The following is a 26,058-nucleotide window of genomic DNA, read 5'->3' on the forward strand; positions in this document are numbered from 1 at the left end:
ACAATCTACAACAATGTCACTCTCTGGCAAAAACAACAATGTGAAAGCAGAGCAGCTGTAACTGAATTAAGCATTAAGTGCGGATATATAAACAACCCCACCGAAAAATCCGTCCATGTGTGTCTCATCTTCAGCAGCATCTCCATCCCGTCTTCCTGTCTGTGTGTGTGTGTGTGTGTGTGTGGGTTGTGCGGGATCTTGAGAATATATAAATATATATATATATCTCACTGAAGGGGGGAAACTTCAACGGAAGGAAGCATCAAATAAAATGCAAGCCACAACTGAAACAGCAACATCATCATCATCATTATCTTCATCATCATGCAAAAGATTTTAAGAAATATTATTATAGTGACTTTTATAATATGGAACAAAAATAACAACAACAAGAAGTACAACAATTTTGTTGACATGCGCACACATTTTTGGCCACAGACATTTTGCAATTGTTGTAAAATGTCCTGTTTCTTGCGAGACTGCAACATTTTCCTTTAGTTTTCAATATAAATTCTATTGTGCGGCATTTGCAAACACATCTGCAGTATAAAACTTTTCTATTTGCCATACACTCTCATGTTTTAGTTTTCAATGCTGGAAAAACCTTGGGCACTCCTCTCCTCCCCCTCTCTTTAGAAATAATGCACTGAAGAATTTATATAGATTTTATAAGAGTTTTAAGAGATTGGGAAACTAAAAGTTAAGGATAAGAAAATTGGAAATACAAAAATACAAATACAAAGCAATATCTATATAACCTATAATCTTTATATTTTTGAGTATTTCTTAGGATATTGACATTTTTGTGTTAAGAAATTATCCTACTACTTTTATTTATAATAATATTAATAATTATGATTTTTGTGTTTTTAAAGAGGTTTTTAAATGATTCAATATGTCATAGACTGCTTAAGTTATAAACATTTTAATTAGGGAACATTGAAACCTAATACTTTCAGTTATAAATAATTATAGAGACTTAAAGTTTTAGTTGTCAATATTTTATTAAGTCAACATTGGAGAATTATAGTTTCTAATGTTTCTCTCTCTGCACTTTCATTCAAATGTATTTTTCGCTTTTGGCAGCTAAAACCGACAGTGGGCGTTGGCGAGGGCGTGGCAGGCGTGACGGTCTGCATTGACAGCATTTATATAAATTTTGTTGAAAGGTTCTTGTTACACACTCATGTGTATGTGTATAAGTTCAAAATGCAAAGAACAGCCATTTTTGATTGCAGTTAAATGCATTAAATTTGATTGGTTGTACATGGCAGTACATATATTTACACATATATTCATTATATATTGACACATAAGTAGACTGTCTTAGCGACTAATTCAAAATTAAATTGCTTTTCGTTTGCGGCATTTTATAAATACGATAATAGAGATAGAGTTAAAGGAGAGGGAGAAAGCATTTTAAATAATTGAATTGTCTAGGCAAAAGGAAAATGAATGTATGAAATGTATGCCTAAATTAATAATGGAAAATAATTAAAAATCACACACAAATTTAAGGCAAAAAGCCACCGAAAAAAAAGGAGATGCCAAAATCTCTGCGGGAGTCCAGAGATCTCTCTCGAGTGGCCCATAATCTGATCATTTAATCTGCATTGGAAATCATTATACGCATTAAAGTCAAGCATCTCGAAAATCGGAATTGCAGACGAAAACAAGCCCAGCCCGCAGATGGAGCAGCAGCAGCAGCAGAAGCCACCACAGAAGCAGCACCACAACCACATTCATATCCACATCCACATCTCCATCTCCACATCCACATCTCCATCTCCATCTCCATCCCCATATCCCAGCATCATATATGGACCATAATTTATGCCCGCCGATTGTTTCGAGCACATTCGCACACTTCACAATCTGTTCGAGTTACATTTTTATTGACAAATTGCGTTGATTTTTGCGCTGGCGGCGGATGAGGGCCCTTTTCCAGATTTTGTATCTCTCTCCTCTCCAGGCCGGCATCACATCGATGGCACTTCAAACTGCAAACGACCGGAACTAGCAATTGTCAATTTGATGACGCCGAAGTTGAATGCTGGATGCTGGATGTTGGATGCTGGATGACTACCACCGCCAAACCATCGACAGCTCGACAATCAAGCAAACAAATTCAATTATGTAAATGCAGACATCAGCACGGTGCCGGCACAGATACCAGATACCAGATACCAGATACAGATACATCTACCGAGAGACACTGGGAAATTATGCCAGGAACGTAAAACATACACGATGGTTATATAGTAAGTGGGACAAGTACACGCGACATGCCGCGATGAAAGTGCAAAGCCAATCGAGACAGAAGTCAGCCCCATGACATATTGAAGCTGTCCGTTTGTCCGCCCACGCGAGCCACGGACTCGGGACGAGCGGACAGCGGACAGAAGGCCACGGACAACGGACAACGGACTACTGGAACAACGGACAACGTAACAGCGGTCTCTGGACACACAGAAAAATAATTAGAACTTTCTTATATACCAAGTAAATTTATTACATTATAGATACAATTTGTAATATAAAACAAGGGTATATTTAGAAAATGTATAAATCCTTGGTTTATCCTTAGATCTATTTTTAATTCTCCCTAATGTTTTGTGAAATTCTTTTCAATAACTTATAGTTCTGTTGAATTTAACTAGCTATCTTATTATAAGAATTTCCTCTTAGTGCATTAGTCAAACGTACAGCATCCATCTGAGTATATCCAACACTGGGCAGTGCACTAAATTTTTCATTGAATCAATTGTCAAAACAAAGTTTTTGAATTGTCGTCGCCACACGGAGGAGATCTCAGAACGCGGAGCAATGCGGCAATGCCGTTCGTTCGTGGTGTTACTTTCAATTGAACTTAATTAAATTTGTAAGTGAATCTAGTGCGGGCCAGTGCGATATCGTCTGGCTTTTTCAGCTTTATCCCCCGCATTTTGGATTCCCTCAAGTCCGTAGTCTCTCAGTCCCCAGTTCTCTCAAGCCCACTCCAAGTGCATGCGGCGCGGCATTGTCTGGGGCGACAATTTACATAATTTAAGTCATTTAAATTATCCGAAAACATTTCAATTCCAGCTCTCTCTTACTCCACTTGACGCCTACACCCATTGTCTGGGACGTCTGAATGATTTTGCGATTATGCAAAGTGCATTAATGAGCCTCGGACTTTGCTATATAGCATAGAGATATATACATATATATGTCCTAGCTTCAGGCTATGTCGGAATGAATGGGAGATTGAATGAATGAGTCAATGGATAGGTTGAATGAATAGCTCTTGCCGGGATATCACATTACCCAGACCAAAAGACAATGGGCTAATGCTGTTAAATAGATTTTTGTCCAAGGGAACTTTGGAGATACGATGCCAATGAATGTCGAATTGAGTGAGAGACAAAGGGAAAGCTATATCTATAGATCAACCCTCTTTAAATTTAAACGTAAACTTGACTTGGATTTCTTTTCTAACTTTATACTAAATTCCTTTTCGATTTTTTGTATGTTTTGCTAGCCTCTTTTTGACCCTTTAAGCTGACTCTTGCCAACCCCTTGCTCGTTCCCCCTCGCTGAAATCTTCCCCCTTTTGGAACAGATAGAAAATTACTCATAATACGCTCGCACCTGCTTTGATCTGTCCGGGCATTTAACCCAATGCCGATGCTGATCCCACTTAAGACCCCGGCTGAACCCGCTGAACCCCCAGCTCGGGCTCAGGCTCAGGCTCAGACACAGGCCCAGGCCCAGGTCGAAACACTTCCTAGGGAGAAGAGATACAGGCCGACGATGATGCCATAAAGGAGATAAACCCGTCGCATAAAATGGTGTCACATATGCGCAACATTAATCTGTTTTGAAATTATAAAAGTGGCAAGCAACAAAGTCATGGAGGGCGGGTGAAATGCAAAAGAAAAAAAAAACAAAATTAAAATAGCAACCCGGTTCAGTCCACCGAGGGGGGGATGAGATGAGAAGAGGGCTGTGGCTTTGTAAGCGCAGTTTACAATGTTTTTGCTCCCAAATCATATTCATATGCAAAGCGAGGCAGTACAATGGCACAAGTAATGATGCCAACACCAAGCGTGACATTATAACACTCGGAAAAAGGAAAATGGGAAATGGGAGCAGGGAGAAAAGGGGATGAGTACCATGAGGAGGGATGAGGAGGATGAGGGTAGGGAAAAACAGGAACAGGAGGCAACAATAACGAGGGAATTACGAGCATCAAAATGCGCAATGAAAATAAATTAAAGTTTTAAAAACAAGTAGATGAGAAAAAGGATATAGTGTTTAGACCAAGAAATACCTGGTAGTTTTAAAACTGAGAGGAAAAACTATAGATAATACTTTAAATAAATGTATAATATATAAATGAAAGAAGTACATATTAAAGACTTAAAATAAGTATATCATTCATAATAGAAGAAGGTAAATATTAAACACTATAAGCAAATATATTATATAAAATAGGAAAAAGTTAGTAATAAACTTTAGGAACCTTGAAAAACAAAGTCCTTGAAAAACTATGAATATTCCTTAAATAATTTAAGAACTTTCAGTTCTTTTTTTATAAAAACGATAATACTTTCTTAAGATGTTCTATTCTATTATTGATTTTCCTTTACTATACCAATTTTTTCTTTAGGAAGTTTATAAATTATTATTGATATTATTTTCTATCTATCCAAATTTAAATTTCCATTTTATTATACCCTTCCTATCCCCTGCAAATCCAGGGTATATTCCGAAAGTACAACATTCAAGGGGATGTCCTCTGCAATTGTACACACAATTTAAAAAAAAAAAAAACTTTTGTGTAGGTGGACATAACACAAAGTTTTCTTCCTGTTTTATATTCTGTTATATTTTTTGTACTGTTTTTTTTTTTTTTTTGGGGAAATAAGAAATTTGCATAAATTGACAGCAGAAATTTTTATACGCCACCGCATAATGACCACTCGGAGCAGCTGTAAACAGGTCGTAAAAGTAATTACAGCCGCCGACAGACACAATTGTGGGTGGCAGCATGCCATCGTGTGTAAGTGGAAATGTAGTCAGAATATAGGGGGGTTTTCTTCCTACGAGTGGCCAGTCCACTAATTATAGGCAACTTAAACGCAACTAATTTTCACACTTGGAAAATGATTAAAACTCCATTTATCTGCGTGTGAGTGTGTGCGAGGAGCAACAGCGTGAGATCCCAGATCCTAGGGAGAGGCTAGCCACCAGCTCGACACCTTGGCTAATTAATATTAATTGAATTTCTTGGTCAGCGGGTGCGTGGAAATCCACGCAGCTGTTCTCCGTTAACGGGTGCCATTCGATTGGCAGAAGGGCATTAGCACTGGATGCCAAAACAAAAAAAAAGGGAAACTCTGGACCTTTAACAAACCAAAGAAGTGGAGAATATTCCGGGTATTTGGAGCTGCACTGCGGGAAAATGTGTCTTAATTGGTTAAAGAGAGAAATTAACAAGAATCATGACCATGAAAATTAATCATAACTAAGCCAAAAATGCCTTAATTTCAAATCGGAAAACAGCCCAATGTTAGTTTTTATTAGATTAACAAATCTACATACTCAGTTTAAATTTGAAAAAAATTACAATTTTGATGATTTTTTTTTTTTTGGTAATTTTACCAAAAAAAATGAGGAAAAAAAATAAAAAATTTATTTTTCTACCGGACATGTCTAGATCGATTGGGCTGTTCATGCTGATCAAGAATATATATGATTTATAGGGTGGCAAATGGTTCCTTCACTGCGTTTTAAGCATCTGACTGAATTTTAGTACCCTGTAAGAGTATACATATAAGGATTATAATAAAATTCATATAAATCCATAAGATACATTTGTTCAGAAATTTAGAAATTAAGAAAGAACCAGAACTAAGAAAAATGCATATTTTGTCAAGAGAAAATTTACATAAACTCTTTTTAGAGTTAGAATATACAATCTTACCTTACTTAAAATATTCATATCCTTTCAAGCTAAAGTTATAGTATTTAATAAGTATTTTCTTCAGTGCCTTGAACCAGTAGAAATGCACTTAGTTCACACCAAACTCGTAAAGGCAAGGGCTAATGCCGTCTCTAAACGATCACGAAACTGAAAAGCCGGAGCGGGCGGAAGTCGAGCAGATGAAGCGTGCTTTGCACGAAACATTTCGGGGCAATTATAGTTCAATTATATCGGTCGAGAGAGCGCCGGGCGAAAGATATATAGATATATATATATAGTATATATTGACCATAGGGCACGCAACGGTCAAGCGGGGTCAGAGTGGAGTTTGAGTCCGGCTGACAGCTGGCAAATTGCAAGAGCAAAGGACCCACATCAGTTGTCAGGACAGATGGGACAGCAGCCAGGATCTCCCACAAAGGTCAAGGCAGGCAGTGAACCCGTTAATATATACTTTTTATCCATAACCCCCTGAATTTCTTGCACTCCAATTTAAAAGAGGTTTTCTGGTTTGGTTTTCATAATCTTTTATTTCATAATTTATTACAATTGAAAATTATGTTCAATATTTCTGTTTTCATATTTCTGCATTTTTTGTTTTATTTTATTTAGTTTAGTTTAGTGTTTTTTTTTTTTTTTTTTGTTGTCCTTGTGGTTCCCCCTGTGCCATCGGCCTATATCTTTCGATTGATGGTGCGGGGAATCAGGAATTCGTTAATTGGTTTTTGTTTTTTAGTTCTTTACATAGAAGCTTCAATTAGTTAATTAGTTTAATGATACTGTTTCCTTTCAAATATATTTATATTTAATTCATTCATGGCCTTTAAGTCTAGCAATTTAGTTAAAGTTAATTTTTACACGCACAAACATTTATTTAATTCAATTCTCCATATAAATATATTTATAGTTGTGTTTTTTTTTACTTCAATGCTTTGGGTTTTTATTTGTTTTTAATTTATTGATTTAATTAGAGTTAGCTCTCCCTTTCTAACTCCTATATGCTCTTGCTCGCTCGCTCGCTCGCTAGCTCTCTCTCTCTGTCTCTGTTGCACATCTATTTCTACCTCTTTCATTCTTTTGGGTTTACTTGATGCTGTCGCGTGGGTAAGTTGTGGTTCTCTCTCTCTTTCTATTACTTGTGCTCTTTTTTTTTAGTCTATGCTCAGGGTTGCATTTTCCTTCTCCTCCTCCTATTAATTTTAATTTTATACTTAGCTTTATAATTTATAATTAATTGTAATGTACTTAAGTGTGGTGTGATCTATGCAAATGTTGCGATTTATTATTTACAGTGTCTCTAAATGGGAGTTTATCAAAAAATGTACAATATTTATTACATACATTACACTCGAATATGTAAATTTATAATCGTATTATCCATACGGAATAATCATAATAGTAATTAATAAATAATAATGTTTTGCTGCAGCACTTCTTAATAATCATATTCATAATATTTACGGCGTATACATTAAAGTTTCGAGAAAAATCACATTTTAATTTAAATTCTGACACGAAAATGATTTCAAACGTAAAAAGCCACCAATCCTTCCGGAATATATATATATAGTACAATGCGTATTTATAAATCGTATAACTCATTAATATTGTTTGTGGGTATTTTTATCGCTTGGATATTGCCATCTCTTGTCCCTCAAAATCAATTTTGTAATTTACAAGCCTTGGTCGCTCCGAGGTGGGCAAAGGCAGATATATATCCCTCAAGAAACTCTGGCCAGACACAATATATATCCCCCGATCTTTGAATACACTGAGAGAGACAGGGGCATACATATATAAAAGAAGCTCATACAAAATATTTGGTTGGAAATTCTTCCGAATTTGTTCCCCAAAATCCAGCCCATATATCTGGTTACCTTTGAGATACTTTCGATCCAAGCCCCGCCCCGTCTCGGTACGACTGCATTTGGTTCCGTTTTCTTAAGCCATAGTGTGTGTATGATAGATATATATATATATAGTATATATACTAATCGAGATTTATTAAAATTTAGTTAGGTATAACTATGTTTAGTTTATGTTCTGTATATAGACTCGTATACATCATTCGTTCCTCCTTCCACTCCTCTCTGGTTTTCTCATTTAAGGCGTTCTGTACAATTTGCGTTTAAACGTTTCTCAAGTCAATGGTTTGTTGTGTTGATTATTTAACTACTCTATATATATATATATATATAGTCTAATAAATTACTAGCGATGCGTACTCGTACTCGTATATCGTATAGTTTTCTGTTGTATAATTGTGAAAATGTTCAATTTCAATTACAATTTCTCAATTACTGTGGTTTAGCAAATTGTTTTGTAAATAAATTTATCGCTTCGCTTCGTTAAAGGTGCAAAAAATTCGCATAAGATTAATTTTTTCATTCTTCGGGGGATTCTTAGAGAAGTTCGTATACATTTTTTGTTTTCTTCGAGTGATTGTTTCGAGTGTAGTTCATAGATGTAAGTAAGTAGTAGATGTGTGTCTGCCAAAGAAATGTATGATGCAAAAGAAGCTCAAGTTCAGGCTAAATAATCCATCTTGTTTTGCTATTTAGGTACACCGTCAATCGTGTTCGTACTAATAGTTAATAAATTCCAAAAACTGAATACTTAAAGTTCGATTTGTTGCCCTCTGCAATTACGTATATTCGTTACCATTTAAGATTAATCAGATTCACAAGCAATGTAAATACAATTCAGTTCCTTAGCATGTGGCGCATGTTTGCCAAAAGATGGAAATAATGTTGATCCTTACTGAGGGAGATATATATCTCTTGGAGATATATCTCTTCCTTCAGGTTTATCTTCGATAAAATCATAAAGCCCCGCTGTAAGAAAATTATATTTTTCATAAACCAAAAGTCAAAATAAAAACACAAACAAATGGGTTATTTTTTCAAATATTTTCTCATATATGCATTTCATGTTTGTTTTCATCAATCATCTTCGTACAATTCTATTCTCTTGCTCGGTGTTTCTTTTTTGAATTAGTTAAATTTAAATCATTAATTAAGTAAATGTAATAATAATAATAATAGTTAACTAAGGATTAACGCATACAAATTAGAATACATAAATAAAAGTACAGTTTAAACGTAAGCATAATTTATTATTAATATTACGTATACATATTCAGAGCTATGTATATATATGTATATATATGCCTATGCCATTATTTGTATCGTATTGTTTTGTATCTCGCATAAAATCCATACATATATATATATATATATATATATATTAATATATATATTTGAATCGGGCCAATGTGCTTCAATTGGAAAATAATACTACAAAATCCGCACGCTCTTTAAAAAAATCTTTAAAACAAATTCCATTCAAATCATAGTTTTCCTTTTCTTTTCATTATCTTTTCTTTTTTTGTAAAAATTAAATTCCATTTTTGTTTTTACTTAAGTGATGCAAGGCGTAAAATTAGAAAACAATTCAATTTATTTAAATTAATCATCTAAATGTAGGTTATATATAGTAAGGATATGGGTAGGGGTAAGGGATGGGGATAGTTATAAGGATCCTATTGCCTAAAACGTAATATATATAGTGTTTCCTTTATCGATTTGTTTTTGTATGTACATATACATATATATATATACGTATGCGTAGGGTTGTATATATAGAAAACAAACTGACTTGTTACATAAAACTAAAATGAAACTAAGAACTAAGCAAAACATTCTCACAAATTAAATTTATATATTTTATTCAAACTTTTATCGAATTTCTGGCTGCACTTTAACTCGGGGGCTGTGTGTGTTTTTTTATTCTAAATTCAAACTATAAAATTTATTCAAAAGTGGCTTAAATTTTTGTTTGGGGTTGGCGCCTAAATTCATGCTTTAAAATTTTAGTTTCGCAGCTTTCGAACATAAAAATTTGCATTTCAATTTGTCTGTCTCTGTGTGTGTGTGTGTTTTGAGAGTGTGTGAGTTCTGGTTTTATTTTGTTTATTTAACTTATAGCTAAGCGTTTCATTTTTGTTTATGCATAAATATCTTTTCTTGTTTTTTTACTTTTCCCATTTTGTTATTTATGTTTTTCTCTTTTAGGTATACACAAATAGTTTCTTTAAAATTTCTGTTTCTTGTTTTTTAAATTTGTTGTAGTTTCTGCTGGTGTTGTTGTTGTTGTTGTTGATGTTCCTCTGCTGTTGTTGTTGCTTAGCTAATATCATTTTACTACAGTTGCTGTTTGTTGTTGTTGTTGTGAATTACATGACTGATATTGCATTTTGGGATTGAATTGGACAGAAGCTCCAGCTCCTTTTCAGATTTAGCTTTCTCTTTTAATATTTTTAAGGTGTTTTTTTTTTATATATATTTATTTTTGTTTGTTCAGCTCCTCTCTTCCAGTTGTTGGTAGGTTGGTAGTAAATTTAAGCTATGATTTTGGCTTGATCTCGCTTCCATTGCGTAATTGTTGAATTACAAGGATTACAAGTGCTGGCCGTAGTACTCGGCGGGCGGGTAGTGCGGATAGCCCTGATGGAAGCCAGGATCACCGGGCGGACGATGCATCATATGCGCCTGGCTGTCCATCATGTAACCCATGGCATCATGGCCATATCCGGAGGGACCTGGATGCGGTGTATAAACTGTAAGTGAGTCACCAAGAAAAAGAAAGAAGAGAAGAAAAAGATGCACATAATTAGAAATTGCGTTTTTTCGTAATGGATTATTGTTATGGAAAAGTAAGTGGGGTTGGAGCAACCCCACTTAGTTCTTAACTAAATCATCGCATATTTCATAGTTATGGATATTTTTCAAGGGTCTAGAATGATAGTTACCTGCTCGATTGGATTGATCAATCATTGGCTGGACAATTCTTCGCCGTGCATTGATAAACCTGTCAGAGGAAACGGAAAAATAAGTTGATTAATAAGAATTTTCTTAAGAAATAAATCTGAAAAATATATAAATCTATAATCTGTATCTCGATCTTTATATTTCTTACTAAAAGAAACCCCTTCGCTCTATTTGCTGCTCCGTAAACCTCTTTTAATTAAACACAACCGAAAACAAGACATGAATTATGCATGAATTGGACGGGATTTGTGCCGGGAGCCAAATGCCGGTGCTTTATGTGGCCAACTTAGCCATAAACCAAACCAAATCTCCAAGAGAGTCACACTTTTTGTGGCCCTTGCAACGGGGCCAGATCAATGGGCCATGCCGACTTTGGTTATGATTGTCGTTTAATAAATGCAATAAGAAATAATAAGCAGCCAGCGAGCAGAGTTGATCCGCAGGATCAGTGGCAATACCACAAAACTACAAACCAAAAAAAAAATCCAAAGACAAAACGAGGAAAATGATTAAAGCAAAAAGCCGCCAGAGCAAAGAGTGACAGTCACTTGCCTGGCGACGATGTTACCCACAGACTTTGACACGGCCTTTAAAAAAAATATATATTAAACCAGGCACAAAAAAAACGAGACATCAAACAGGGAAAAGGAAAAACATCAGAGGGAATCATTTACAGAAAGCACTTGAAAAAATTATATACAGTTGAATTTCAGACCTTTCTTCAAAAGAAATGCTTTAAATATATTTCTATATCATTTTGTGCCAGTGCCAAGCTACTCGCATTAGCCAAAAAACTCAAGTTTAGGCCGAGGTTAATGCACTTTCAAAGCCCCACCAACTTCAACTCCTTTTCAAAAAGTGCCTCGCCCTCGTTTTGACTTTTCAATTTGCAGTTCGTTTGGAGCTCAGTCTCATCTCTCTCTGCTCCCTGATTTCAGCTCATTTTAGGGCGGAAATTGTTGCAACGCCCTGAAATCGTTTATCAAAACGACAAAATGGAATTGGAGTTCCGTTCTAGAGATTTCTTATATATATATTTCTTTTTCAGGAACAGCAAGCCTCTCGTTTGTAAGCTGCAAATCGATTTGCCCGCTGGCCAATGCTCAGTTGATTGGAATGATTGCAGTTCTGGGTGGATATATGAGAAATTGGAGATATCTCAGCTATATAGAGCTATCTCTCTGCAGGGCAGAGTGTCTTATAAAGAGAGTGAGAGATTTGCCCGAGTTATTTATGTACTTAAGCCATAATAATTATAACTTTTCCATCTGCAGCTGTAACTAAGCGTTAATATTTAAAAGTTCTTTTGCAAAAAGAAAGTGAAACTTTTTCGATTACCAAAAGTTACTTTTGCTGTCTCGGGCCATCTTATTGGGTGTTAATGGACTTGCTCCAGAGGGCTTCTGGTGTTCTGGTGGTCATTTGAATGGCCTTCGTCTTAGGCCTGAGTTTGCTTTTCTTTCTTTTTTTTTCTGCCTCAAATTGCGCAAAATAAATACACATTTAGAGAGTATTTCTGTTGGGTCCCCCAGGATTAGACAAGTCCTGGAAATCCTCCCGTTAAGGTGTCGCTTTTTCTCCCATAAATAACCAAAAGTGTCAACATTTTATTTTCCTATTTTCTCTGCTACTTCCCCAGGATTTTTCCCCTGGCCCTTGGTCCTTGGTCGTTCGCTGGTAACGCAACGTTGCGTGCCTAAGCGAATCGGAAGGACAGAAGGTCCTTTGGCCACTATTTGTTAATTTGCAATGTGCTTCGGTGAGCGCGAAATTCAATTTAATTGAGCTGAGTGCCTGCCAGCAGGAGCAGCTCTCACACATTTCTCCCCGGATTTTATTATGGCCACGGTCTTGGCCTCGGTCTCGGACTCGCTATCCCTGTCCATGTCCATGTCCCTGTCTCCCGGCTTAAAAGCATTCCTCGAACTGCATAAAAGATTCAGCAGTCGCTTTTAACTTGCCACCAAGCTTTTCCATCTCAGTTCAAGTCCAAGATCCAAGTCCGAATGTATATCTTCGTGTATCTCTCTGTATAGCCTAGTCTGCAGTCGAGTGTCAGGTTCTGCCGGCTGTCGCATAATGTGCAAAATTTGATGAAGTTGCCGTAGTCAGATGCCTAATGCACTTTGGTATCCTAGGATTTCCATTTCCCAGTTACCAGTTACCAGTTTTGAGTCTGCCTATCTCCTCTAACCCCTGCTCAGGCAGGTAACAAGGCCCATAACTTTGTTTTGGCCACATTCTTTTGCACCTCCTTGGAGGCAGGTTCTATTTCCTCGGCGTGGGTTGCCTTGTAAATTTAACCTGGCTTTGGTTGTCTGCTCTGGTTCTTTTTAGTTTCGGGTTTTTGGATGGCAAATAAAGTGTGTGAGTTATGGACAGCCTTAGAGGCATCTTTAAACATATTATGATGTTTGGTGTATATGATACTTAAGTGATATGCATCTTAGATAGATCTACACTTACCAATTATTCACTTGCAGTATCGTTAGGCCAGTATCCTGGGCCAATTGTTTCTTCTGGTCTTCGGATGGGTAGGGATGCTGTAAATAATAACAGAGAATATGATTAAATAAGTTGGTTTATTTGAATGAAAATCAAATGTGAGTTTGTGCTGGGTACAAAATTTACAATCTATCTACCAAAAAACTGGCCAAACAATCGATCAATCATGGCAGCAATAAAATCGAATGGGAACCTGTCAACCCCGCTGGCTGCACTTGAAAGGCAGTAGTTTTTTTTTTTTTTTTTTTTGGGTGACTGTTATCAGTTGCAGTTGCCTTTGCCTTATCAGCAGTGCCACTCAGCAGTGTCCTCAATTACTAGAGAAGAGGGTTTTTTTTTTGTATTTTTTCGGTAGTGCATTGGATAGCGCGTGTCTAGCGCCAAATGGGCAAACAAACAAAAGGGGAGTCGTCCACTTCCCCCATAAATCTTGCAGTCGAACCGCCGACACAGTGGCGTCAATGAGTAAATAGTTTTTGACTAAAGTGAAAGTGCCACTCCCCCTTTTAACACACGCCCAACTACTACCACTACTACTGCCTTAACCCACTCGCGATGGCCAGCAGCTAATCTAATCGCCGGGACTTGGGCCCTGGCGCTTATTACAATTTGTTTTATTTGCTTAGTTGTTGTGCACTTTGTGTTGACTCAATGATTTCGATCTGTAGCACAAATTCACTTTATTAATGCTTGTTTTCGGGGATAATGCACAGGGAGAAAACGGGGAAAGCCGTTAAATTATTTAACATAAAAAGCATTATAAGTTTGAGGAAAATGAGATTTTGACTAATTAAGAAATGTTTCTTCAACAAAAACCTATTTATTGTATCTCAAATACCTCTAAGAAATAGTTTAAAAACTATTTTAAATATTTAAATATATTGAATACTTAATTTAAATTTTTTCCTGTGTGTTAAAAAGGTTTTAAAAAAAATAGGATCTAACCATTCACCTGGCTGCTGTCAAAAAATGTATTCTAAGGATCTCTTTGCTACCTTTCTGTTTGGCGGAAGTCCGTGTCAAATGGATTTTGGCTTTTGTTTCGCCCCTCGGTATAATATTTTTGTGCGCGTGCTCGATGGTAGAAAGGAGCACAGGACGAAGGAGCCAGGAGCGAAGTCTTTTGTACTTAACCCTCTCTCTCTCAGCCAGCCGCAATCGTTTCCGGCAGCTGTGGGCGTTTCCAGCTTTTTGGCACTCGTCACCCGTCTCGTCCTTTCGATAATTGTGATTGTGCAAGAGTACAAGAGCAGGACATTCGGCAAATGCAATTGCTATGAAATTTACGTAGGACCCAGGAAAAATATATGAACTGTCATTTATATATATACACACACATGAACATGGCCTGAAGGTTATATGTTGTATAAGGCGGGGTCTCCGTATCCAATCCCAATCGAAATGTGCAACGCTGCACATCCTTGCCTTGGTCTGCGTCTGTCTGTGGCCTCTCTGTACATGTCCTGTGTGTAATGCAATTTAGTTGCCGTTGTTGTCCTGCACACAGAAAGGCTTGGCTTGGCTCGGCTTGACTTGGCTTGGCCCCGACTTGACTCTGGCTCCTTAAATGCATTTGCCTTATTGTTTGTGTTTAATAAATTTTAGCCGCTGTCCTGTTGTTCTGTTCTGTTCTGTCCTGTCCTGTCCTGCCCCGCCGCCAGCAATATTTGTTTGCTGTCCTGTCGAGGCCAGGACTTTCAGCCTGACACGCCCGCACCACGGACAAACAACAAATACGAGACAGAGACACTGGGAGAGGTATGTAGCTACTAGCTACCAAATACCAAATACTATATGAAATTTGCGTATTGACAAATAAACGTAGGGAGCCATGTAAATACAATGGACATGCCAATGGCCATGTTCCTCACATCCTGCACACCCGCTCGTCCTTATACATATATATATAAAATGTTCAAGAAGTCAGAAGGCATAAATTACATGCAGGTAAATTAAAATGGAATTTATAGCATACTTTGTGGCGCACATCTATTTACAGAGATGGTTTTCCGCCCCCCCAGAATCTAAAATGGGGCAGGAGAGGAGGTTTAGTGCTACTCAGATGCAGGTGGAAAAGCTTGTTATTGATTTGATGCCATAGCAGACATCTGGCCATAGCAGGGACAACTTTGTGGTTGTCAATGGTAGAAAGAATGGATTGCCAACGGGGTATAATTAAGGTAGCCAAGAAAATTTTGGGAAATAACATATATTTTAGATTTTATGGTCAGCAAATACAAGTTTATTTTCAGTTAGGGATAAGTTTGCTAAAGTTTTTAGTAAGATGTATACATTTGTTGATGGGAAACTAAAGATTTCTTGGTTTAATATTTGAGCACAATAAATACAAAGTGTTAACATTGATTTTTAAGTAAACGAAATTGTTATTTGAAGTATTATATCTTCTTTATAACATTTCAAGAATGTACTACATCTTCTTTGGGACATTTTTAATATTAATACCAAGTTTCTGCAAGAATTAAGAGTTGACGCTTAGTTATTAATAAATTAAAGCACCCGCTAGGCTATAAATCAATGAAAACCTTAACAGAAATGTGGGTTAATCCTTTAAAATACATATAAAATATTTAAGCATATATATTTCACACAAAGCTATATATCTTTTCTTATTTTCTTTCTGTATTTCAGGTGAGTATTTCCCCACACAAAGAACAAATAACTTCTGGAGGTGTAAAGTGAAAGAAGTACAAGAATTTCACACCGCTCAGTAAGTAATTTAAAGAGACAGAAAGATTTCTCAACTAACTAAAAATACAACAGACTTCGCCCCAAGTCCGGAGATAATCCTTTTGCATATTTCCATATATAAATACCTCTTGTTTGCGATGGCTCTGAGGAGCTCAGGTCAAGTTCGTTGACTTGTCCCAACTCTTCAGGGATCAGGAGTGCATATCCATATATATATATATCATTTTGCTAGAGCTTTTCTTTCAACGCCTACGCTTTTTGCTCCCCAGAGCAATGGCTTCCCTTCCCTTTACAGCTGCCTCAGCTCTGTCTCTGTCTGCTTAAGCGTTTTTCTTTCAGCTGCACTTTGTTGCACCAATTAGACTAATGAAAGCAATTATGCATTTCGCACTCAAACACACATACACACACACACTCATAGGGATAGGAATGCATACAGATGCAGAGAGCAGTGCATAACATGTCAAGTAGAAACAAAGTCCATTTGGTTTATTAATTTACCATACGACAAAATAATTAATTACTGTCACGCCTTTAAGTTGCTTTTGCCATGTCGTATGTTTGCCGTCTCTTTCTGCTTCTCTATCTCTCTCACTTCTCTGATTTCTGCTGTCTTGTGTCCCTGTGGCAACTTAACTCGCTCCACTTTTTCGCCAGCATATTTTCACTTTGTTGTGTGTTTATTTAAACTTGGCAAATGAATTTAAAACAATCATCGCACACACATGGGCGGCGGCACGAGATGGGTAGGGGGGTGTGGAGAGGGTGGTACGAAAAGGGGGTGTGCCCACTCCTTTTCCCCCTGCTGACAAGTGGCGGGGGCCACCAAGGCCTACAAGGCGAGAGGAGGACCCCTTTCATTGGACCCGGGCCCAATGATGTCAACATGACTGCAACGCCGTGACACATGGCACAACAAGCCCAAGAAGTCTGCGCCCCCTTTTACTGCTTTTCACCTCCCTGCTCATCAAAAGCACTGAGAGAAAAATGAGTATAAAATTAAATTATACACCAGAAGTATTTTTAATGAATTCCAAAGGATGTGCATGTTGATGATATGTATTTAGATCAAAAGCAAAGCATTTATTTCATTATAGTTTACGTCTATAGTGTTCTTTATAGTCTGACCATCTAACAAAGGTTTGTAATGAATTTAGTGTGACCAATAAGGAATAACATATCTTACAAATGCAGAAGCACTGATTTATGAAGAAGTTGGAATGTTTAGAATGTTTGTTTTCAACTAGAAAGAGAACCACTCTAAAATCGAATCAAAATTATTCCAATGTTTGCAAAAACAAAACAAAATCTGTCCCATATAAGTAGAAACTTTTGTTCTCAGTGCATGCTTTCCACACACGTAAAGACCCAACAAGCAACCAAGCGATGCCAGCGATGCCGACGCCATTAACAACGCCAAATGCGACGCCATTTGTGAAACAAGCCAACGGCTACAACAGCAACACCAACAACTGCAACAACTGCTGCAGCTACAACAGCAACAACGAACACCAACAACAACAACGAATACCAGCACCAACAACAACGATGGCAGCAAATTGCAGCCGCGAAAATTGCATTGCCACAGCGAAGAAAAGGCAACTGTTGGCCATTATGAAGATTTTTTCCAGTCTAAACAAAGCCAAATGAGTGTGTTTTCCCCCTTCTGAAAGCCCCGTTGATAAGGTGAACCATAGCCAGCCGTGGCACTAATCGCAAGGCTCTTCCCCCATCCTCAAACTATATTCTGTAGGAAAAGGCTAGAAAAGGGAAAAAATAGAAATCATTATAATTTGCAGCGTTGCGGAAAAGAGGTTTATAAAGTTATGAAGATGCCCTACGCCTTGGCAGGTCGTGAACTGGAATAGGAAATGCATAAAGGCATGGATCTTGGGGGGAGGTTGGAAAAAAGAAACTTTTGTCTCACATTTAATTGGGAAATGCTTGAGGCCCAGAAAAGTAATTGAGAGAAGTCTTTGAGATACTTGAAAGTCAGAAAAGAATGTATTGCAAATACATAAAATATAATATTTTAAATACAAGTAAGAAGGAAAATTCTTAGAAGAGGGGCATTTGTTTGAAAGGGCAAAATCCAAAGTTGTTCTTACATTTTAATTGTAGTTATGTTAACATTAAGAAAATATTATATTTCTTTTAATATTCAATTTATTTTCATCAGTTTTCCAATTTTCTTTACTTTAAAGAAGTGCATTTCATTGTCGCCTTGTTTGTAAATTTCTTCAAAATATGCCACACACTAAGCGCCGTTGCAACATGACTCGCTGACAACAATGCAACTCTTTCACCGCGACTTGCTGCACCTACTGCCCTGCCCCTGTTGTTAACCCCTCGGCTCTGCGCTTCTTAACCCCTCTCTTGTCCGTCTCTCTCTCTCGGCTATGGCTTCCTTTTGGCCATTTTGCCATGGCTTAACATTTCGCGCTTTGCGCATATATTTTTTTTTTCGGGGGTTGCAAGTTGCAACACCAACGAGGCAGCAGAGGCAGCAACAAGGCAACATTAAAACGTAGGCCCAAAAAGCAGAACAGCAACGCCAGACAGCCGGAAGAAAATTGCATGCCAGAGAGGGTTAAAGGCAGAGGCGGCGGTATGGGTTAAGAGGAAGGCGGAAGAGGGGGTCGAAATGAGAAAATGAGAATGCGAATGGGAACGGGAACGGACCTGGGGCATATGGGCGCACACACATGTGTGCTCGAGTAGGCGGAGCACGCGAAATGAGACTTTTTTTTGTGCCGTTGGTGTTGTGCCATTTGCTGTTGTTGTTGTTGTTGTTGTTGTTGTTGTTGGTGTTGGTGTAATTGTTGTTGTTGGTGTTGCTTCGTTGCCTTGGTTGCTGTTGTTGCTGGCTGTCTGCAATGCGCGCCAAATGTAAACAAAATATTCGCGCGCCTGCCATAATTATGGCAACCAGCAACAACATCAGGCCGCCGCCATGCAATGCCCTCAATGTTGCCGCCAGTCTGCCTTTTGTTTTTTGGTTGGCCAGTCAGTTAACCCAGCCCCCCCTCTTGGAACAACAACGCCCCTCCTTTTAAATCGGGAATGCAATGCACTTCATTAGCACCATCATTGCGGTCTTATTTGAGGTCTCCAAACTGGGAGTCTTATGCGACTTACTAAAAGCGATTCTGATGTTGTCACTTTATTGTATTAGCTACTGATTTTTAACGATTATTTTGAACTACAGCAAAAGCTAGCAATGTATGAGTATTAAATTTCAGTTTGGATAATTATTTTAACATGATACTTAAGGAAAGTTAATGAAATAGTTAAAACATGTACTTCGCATACGATTACTTTCAGTGTTATTAAAGCTTATGATCTGAAAACTTAAAGTATTACTTCTAGATCAATTCCAAAGGATGGTCAGTTTGGATATTTATACTAATACGAAGTATAATGTCTCTACAAGTCTCTAAAACTCTCATCTTTGTGCATGTCATTGGTAATTAAACTCCTATTATAACAATGACCATTTTCTCTTTTATTTTTCTCCTCCACTTCAAAGTAAGTCTTTCCAATAAACATATCACTCATCGACACTTTTGTCTGTCAGTTAATTATTCCGATTGCCCAACCTCGACATTCACCAATAAATCAAATTGGCAAACATTGCATTATCCCCGAACCCAAATCGAAGGCTTTTGAATACAAAATTAAAGTTTCGAACGCAGGTTCTTGGCGTAAAAGAAAAACAATTTCCCTAATGCGTTGAAAAACTGTTAATGGCATTAAGCCCAGGGTACAACAGAGTCAGTCAAGGATGTAGACGAGGATGTGGATGTGGCTGTGGAAAGACGAGACGCTGCCGCTGGGCAAACATGAGTGATGCGCTGATTTAAACGGCAATTCATCAATGTCACCGAGGGTGTGGGGGTGTTGGGGGAGTCGGGAAATGGGGGTGGCTGGGCTAATGCTTCTTCCGTTTACTTTACTTTCCAGTTCCAGGGGTTGGAATTGAAATTGCTGCCGTTTTAAAACGACTAAAAGAAGAACGCTTCTCTAGAAACGCAGCCTCAACTTTAATTTCCGATTCGCTGGCTTATCGCGCTGGTCAGCTTTTGGTCGTTAACTTTGGCCACACACACACACACACACTCGGTTACGGAATTCCATTAAGATTTCTATCATTTTACATACGCAGCACAACCAGCAGACTCACAAAAAAAAAAATAGAAAATCCCTTGCCCCGAAAAACTAATGGCCAAAAAACGTAGTTGACCCATCCGGTATAAAATCTTATAGTTTTGTTTGGGGGTTTTCCTAAGCCGCAGTCAAGGTCCAACCCTTGCACTTGGAGAAATGAGCAAGGAAATTGGAAAATTCATACTTATATTTGTAAATATATATAAACAAGAGATTATTTTTCCGTTTTTAAATAAATATCTACAAATGCTTAAGTTGCTGGGAAATATTTTCCCACCTTTGTTTAGTTTATTTCCGTTATTCTCTACTTGAGAAATCTCTTTATGTGTACTTGACCACCTTGGGTTTTCCCCTTTCTTTATATTTTGTTTTTTTTTTTTGTGACTGGGCTTTTCCTGCATCCCTCTGCTTAACATAAAGTGGCGCATAACAAATCTGTTTATTTGTATTACACATCCGCTGAATGGGACTGGACTTCCGTTTGTGCAAAAGGAACTTTGAACTGCAGTTTCTTATAGTTATTGCCATTGGCAATTTGTTTTTAGTGCCACATTTCGAGGCCGTTTAAGGCTAGCACTTTGATGGCCCCAAAAATGGAAATCTAATTGGACGCGATGACCGGTCAAAGAAGTCCGAAAGGGTATTTCTTTGGCCTAAATGGCTGAATGGCTAAATGGATGCTTAGGCCGATTGAATGGACTGCGATTGAGTGTGTCTGGTTGGTAAGAGATTTCCCCCACTTCAGGCTGATCAAGTACAAGGCACACACACCACAATCTTGTTTGCATATCCCACCCTAATGGCCATATAATCAAGGTTCCAATGGCGCCTCCCCGGACTGCTATCGTTTACATCATCGTGCACAGGCTCGTTTTCTCGCCCTCTTTTTTCCCTTCCTCGGCTTTTCCCTACCGCTATTACCTCCCCCTACTGTTCCGCTTTTCCCTCCCACTCTTGGGCTGGTTTTCCCTCCCACTCTGGGTCGCATTTTCCCTCCCTATCTGTGCCGCCCATTGACGCAGGCCATTCATTGGGAGCCCATGCGGTAATCTTATCAACCTGGCGCACGTTGGAAAAAAAATACAACGAAAATAAAACAATACATGCACTGAGAGAAAGGTTATAGAAATGATTATGTGAGGAATTTAGTTATTAAATCGAAATTGTAAAAATTGTTTGTAGCTTTCGTCTTCATTACTTCATTTATAATTCTCAAGTTGGTATACTGCGGGTAAAGTTACTTATTATATTAGCTTGATATTTGGGCTTGGCTTTGATAGAACGTTTTTATAATTTATTAATTTAAGTTATTTTCTTTATTATTCCTTGACTTTTCCTATTTATTTCACATTATTTTCCCCTAGTGTAGCTTGACTAAAACCCTTATCAGTTAGCAACAACCGACTGTGGGCTGGTTTAGCTTCTAGTTTCAGTGGTTTGTAGGTGGGGCTAAGCCCCTAGCCCCAGCCAGTCAGAGATTCCCACCGAGATTCCGATAAGATCTGTGACGTGCCGGGAAGCCATTGGCCATTCGGTATTCCCTTACTCTATAGTATTTCGCTACTCTTGTAGGCAGGTGAAAATGTAAGGTGTGGGTGTACTCACCGTTAAATGCTGAAACAGCCACGCTCTCAATATGTTGGTTGCTACTTTTGGGAAAATGCCACGTTTCTTTTGGTTCTTTTTGCCGCTCGCATCATCGTCCTCCTCGCCGGTGCCCTCGCCGCTACCTATGCTGGCATTGCTGGCATCACCTGGAAAAAAGTATGGAAAATGTGGATGAAAATTTTGTATTTAGAACAGAGCTAGGCCTATGTCAATATTGTCATATATACACACACTCGTACACACTATAACCCCCGATCCCAATCCCGATTTCGAACCCAAACCTAAAACCCAAAACCATCTCGCAAGACAACTTCTGTGTTTGCTGTTCTGGTTTATGGCTGTTTGTCAAGTGGGCATAAAATTACTCGACTTGGCCGTAACGATAATCATATGGATGACATTGTTTGGGAGTGCAGGTCCAAGACTTGTTTATAAACAAAATTAATATTTGTCAGGGCTGCCGGCTTCAGCTTCAGCTTCAGCTACAGCATCAGCATTAGGCTTTTGGATTTGCCTTTTGGTTTTTGGACTTTGCTTTAGCTTTTGGTAATGTTCGTGCATAATTTTTGGTTAATTTAAATTCCTCCAGGCTTTTATCTTTTGTTTGCCTCCGGGGCCAAGCATTTCCGCCTGTGGCCGAGGCTATGTTTTCCTTTTCATCATCATCATCACCCGGGATGTGGATCTCTCTCTCCCTTCTTGGGACTTTGTATATTTTTGTTTAATATTAAGTATGTTATTTGTGTGTTTACTTAAAGTTTTAGTTACACTTAAGTAACTTAAATGCCAGCAAACAGGAAGCCCGAATCGCTGCGCACATGCAAACAAAATAAACCAGACCCCGGGGCCCAAAACTCTCTACATACATACATATATACCATAGATTGCATAATTTCACGCTCCTTCACAACTATGATGATGATGGTGGGAATGATGATGATGACGATGATCATCAGATTTTTTGGCCCAAAACAAATATTGCCCAACCAAGGCGCGAGTCGCCTATGAATGTCTTGAACAACTTGGTTCGGCCTCTAATTCCTTCATAAATTTTCCATGCTTTATCTTTTGCACAACACCTTTGGCATTTGCTTTCGCTCCACCTTCACTTTGCCTGCTTTTCATTAATTTTTCAGTTAACTCATTCATTAATTTTCACACACAGTAGCCACCAGACTTTGTATATATATATATATATATATATCCAAACACATTCATTCCTTTTCCATGGTGGCAGACTTCACGCCATTTTGCGTAAACCGGAAGTTCGTTTTGATTAATTTAGTCGCCGATGGAGACGTTCGCTTAGCGAGTGGTCAGGTCAGTGGAAAAGGGTGTGAGGGGATTTTCCAAACGAGTCATAAAACAAAACCCGATGGCAGCGGACCAAGAAAAAAATATATAAAGAAAAGCCAAACAGAAAACCTGAGGAAATTCAAATGAGAATAAACAGACCTAAAAGATACCCTCTAAGCAAATAATGAGCGATAAAGATAGATATTTAAAAATACTTTTAAATGGAGAAAGGTCTTGCCTTTTATTGTGACCAAATAAAGCTATTTAAAGCTATTAAATACTCAAAAAGTTATAGGAAAAACCACTTTATTTTATAAATGTCCAGCTATCTATATTATTAAACATATTTTAAGGTCCCTATAAGCTAAACAAATAAGAAATTGGACCTCTCTCCCCTCGAGATAAGTAACCAATGAAAACTCTAAGGTCCAAACAGAGTCACTAACCAAATCAGCGGAACATCAAAACCGGAAAAGTTGTAAAATTAATTTACCAGAAACGTACAAAAAAAAAAAAAAAAAAAACCCAAAAGGAAAAAAAATCCGAAACAAAAGAAGTTTCCCCAAAAACAATCACTTGTTGGAACCTTTCTAGCGCCTCGCCTTTTTTGGTCTTTGTTTGCATAATTTAGCAATTATGGAAATGCGTTGAGTTGGCCAACCAAATCTGGCCAAAAGAGAGCCAAGAAGGCAGGCGTCCATTACACAAGCTTATCAAGCACTGTGAGCTGCACTTTAGCTGGCAGAGGGAGAGCAAAAAAAAAAAAAAAAAACTAGCTGCTGGCACTTAACAACTTCATTAAAAGTTGTTTATGATCCTCGAAATTGATTATTCCACTCATATGGTAGAGAGAGGGAGAGATCGGGGAATCCAAAGGGAAGAAGGCACTCAAATCGCGACGGGCGCGCGCTTAAGAAAACATGAAATTGATTAATGCATTTGCCTGGCAACATGGTCAGGAGAGGAACTTGGAAGATGCAGATGCAGGTCTTGGGTGAGACTGGGAGACTTGTCTGGGGTCTGGAGTCTTCTTCGGCGGTATCTGCTTGGTGATATGTAAATTCCTTCAAGTGGATTGCACTTTACGCCGACTTTCGGTTCAGTTTCTGCTCCCATTTCTGTTTCCTCTTCTCTTTCCCTGAAGACCTCGTCTCTAGTCCCTGGTCTCTGGTCTCTGGCCACAATTAATCTTTGGCCAGAGCTGAATCTTTTACTGGTGCGCTTATTATTGTTATAATAACGATGTGCAAAAGCACTTGTGCCACTTGAAAAACGGGCACTCGAAGGGAAGGTAAGGGAAAACCGATTAGGATGTGTGTTTGTTGCTGCTTTTTTTTTCTTTCCACAAAGTGCTTTTCGCTGTATGCGATAAAGGCGCTTGCATTTTTTTTAATTGAATTGTTAAGCGCAGCGCAAAACTTAATTAATTTTCACTATAACTTGGTGGAGTTTATGGGGTTGCCTCGATGCAACTTTCCTCTCCCTAGATTTCCAATAAGTTTTGGCTCCACCGACGTTTCGGAGGGCAAATAAATTTGATGGCAGGGCAATTTTCGTGGGTGGCACTGGCACACAAGCATTTTTATTTATTATTGGCTTAAAGGACGAAGGATGCAAGACGCAAAAGCAGACAGACATATATATATATATATATATATATAAATACTATGTGTGTGTGTGTGTGTTGTTATTATTGGAGGAAAACCCTCGCAACCAACAATCCTGCTTGCCACATTTTCATGTTTGTTTTTTTGTACTTTCTTTTTGCTTTCTTTCCTTGCCTTCTACAATTGCGCAAAATTCCAATTTGCAGTAAATTTTGCGATTTTTCCTTTATACGGACATACAAAACATTTTTAGTTTCCTGCTGGCTTTTCCTTCTCTCCCTCTCTTCCTTCCTTCCTTCCGCTTTTCCCGCCCAGAATGCAATTATAGACTAAAGCTGACAAAAACCCCCAAAAATGCTTCGAGTTTCAGTCTAGAAATGTTGCCCGATTGATTAAGATTTCAACACAGAGAGAGAGAATGCTTTCCCCATCTGTGACTTCAATTAGTTCTTGAATATTTTCTCCAATACGAAATTCCATTTGAGCAGACACACAATAAGTAAAAAATACTCGTACATCTCAAACAGGCTGCATAAAATTCAATAACAAAATGCACTTTTCCAACCCGTCAAGCTGCAGCACCAGCAAAAACAAACAGAATTGCTTTTCCAGCGAATGGCAAACGAGGGAGAAATATTTCCCAACTACTTGAGAGAAGAGAGAGAGATAGAGAGGGGAAAATCGTAGCAGTTTTCAATTAGTTTTTAAATAAACTTTGCCTCCCACACCCCCGAATGGTAAGAAAACTTTCCATTTTCCACTGGGTGGGTGCGAGTTTTTCAGTTTGTTTATACAAATCCATGCCAATCGTCTGTCAATCATTTTCCAATGGGAACGGCCAACATGGCGGAAGTCTGCTTAAGCTCATCGGCTTGCCTAGTACTCGACTTTTGTTCACTTTACGTTCAGGGTGCCTAACTAATTGAGTTTTGCTCGATATGATAATAAACAGCAGCACCAGCAGCAGCAGTCGCGGTCTAGGCCCGTTAATTGAATTCAAAACATGTCAAAAGAAATCAGCCAACAGCTTGCTGGGTGGCCAAATAAAAAAAGAAGGAGAAGAGATGAGATGAGATGAGAAGAAACCCCTCAGCATTTGTCAGCTGCAGCTCGGCAGTCCAAACACTCGACTGAGTTGGCTCTCAAGTGTTGGCCAAGAAGCTGCGCTTGAGCCAAACACTTCAAAGCCAGAAATGCCAGAAAAACTCATGCAGAGGGAGAAAATTAAGCTTTCTATGGAGAAATGTAAAGAAATTTGCAAGAAAAGTGTGACCAATATGGCTAGTGATGCAATTTAAGATAACAGTGTGCCCGAAACCTTGAAATGAAGCATGTCATGCGCAAATCAGAGAGAACAAATGCATATAAA

The 26,058-nt window shown here is 38.2% G+C and overlaps 1 protein-coding gene across 3 annotated transcripts in view; it reads right to left on the reverse strand.

The window, feature by feature from the left end:
* Positions 1 to 8,862: 8,862 nt before the first annotated feature.
* The window catches only part of hth (Meis homeobox homothorax), a 206,354-nt gene continuing 189,158 nt past the window's right edge, over positions 8,863 to 26,058 (reverse strand). For all 3 annotated transcript variants that reach the window (XM_086839726.1, XM_086839725.1, XM_086839724.1), the window contains 4 exons: positions 21,784 to 21,932; positions 13,264 to 13,340; positions 10,779 to 10,837; positions 8,863 to 10,586 (listed from right to left, as the gene is read on the reverse strand). In XM_086839726.1, coding sequence (XP_086695852.1) covers positions 10,426 to 10,586; positions 10,779 to 10,837; positions 13,264 to 13,340; positions 21,784 to 21,932 — 446 coding nt within the window. In that variant the 3' untranslated portion in view covers positions 8,863 to 10,425. The remainder of the gene's footprint in view (positions 10,587 to 10,778; positions 10,838 to 13,263; positions 13,341 to 21,783; positions 21,933 to 26,058) is intronic.

The sequence above is a fragment of the Drosophila serrata genome, unplaced genomic scaffold (assembly GCF_035046125.1).
Source record: "Drosophila serrata isolate PLE 108 unplaced genomic scaffold, ASM3504612v1 contig_376, whole genome shotgun sequence".
NCBI classification, from domain to species: Eukaryota; Metazoa; Arthropoda; class Insecta; order Diptera; family Drosophilidae; genus Drosophila; species Drosophila serrata.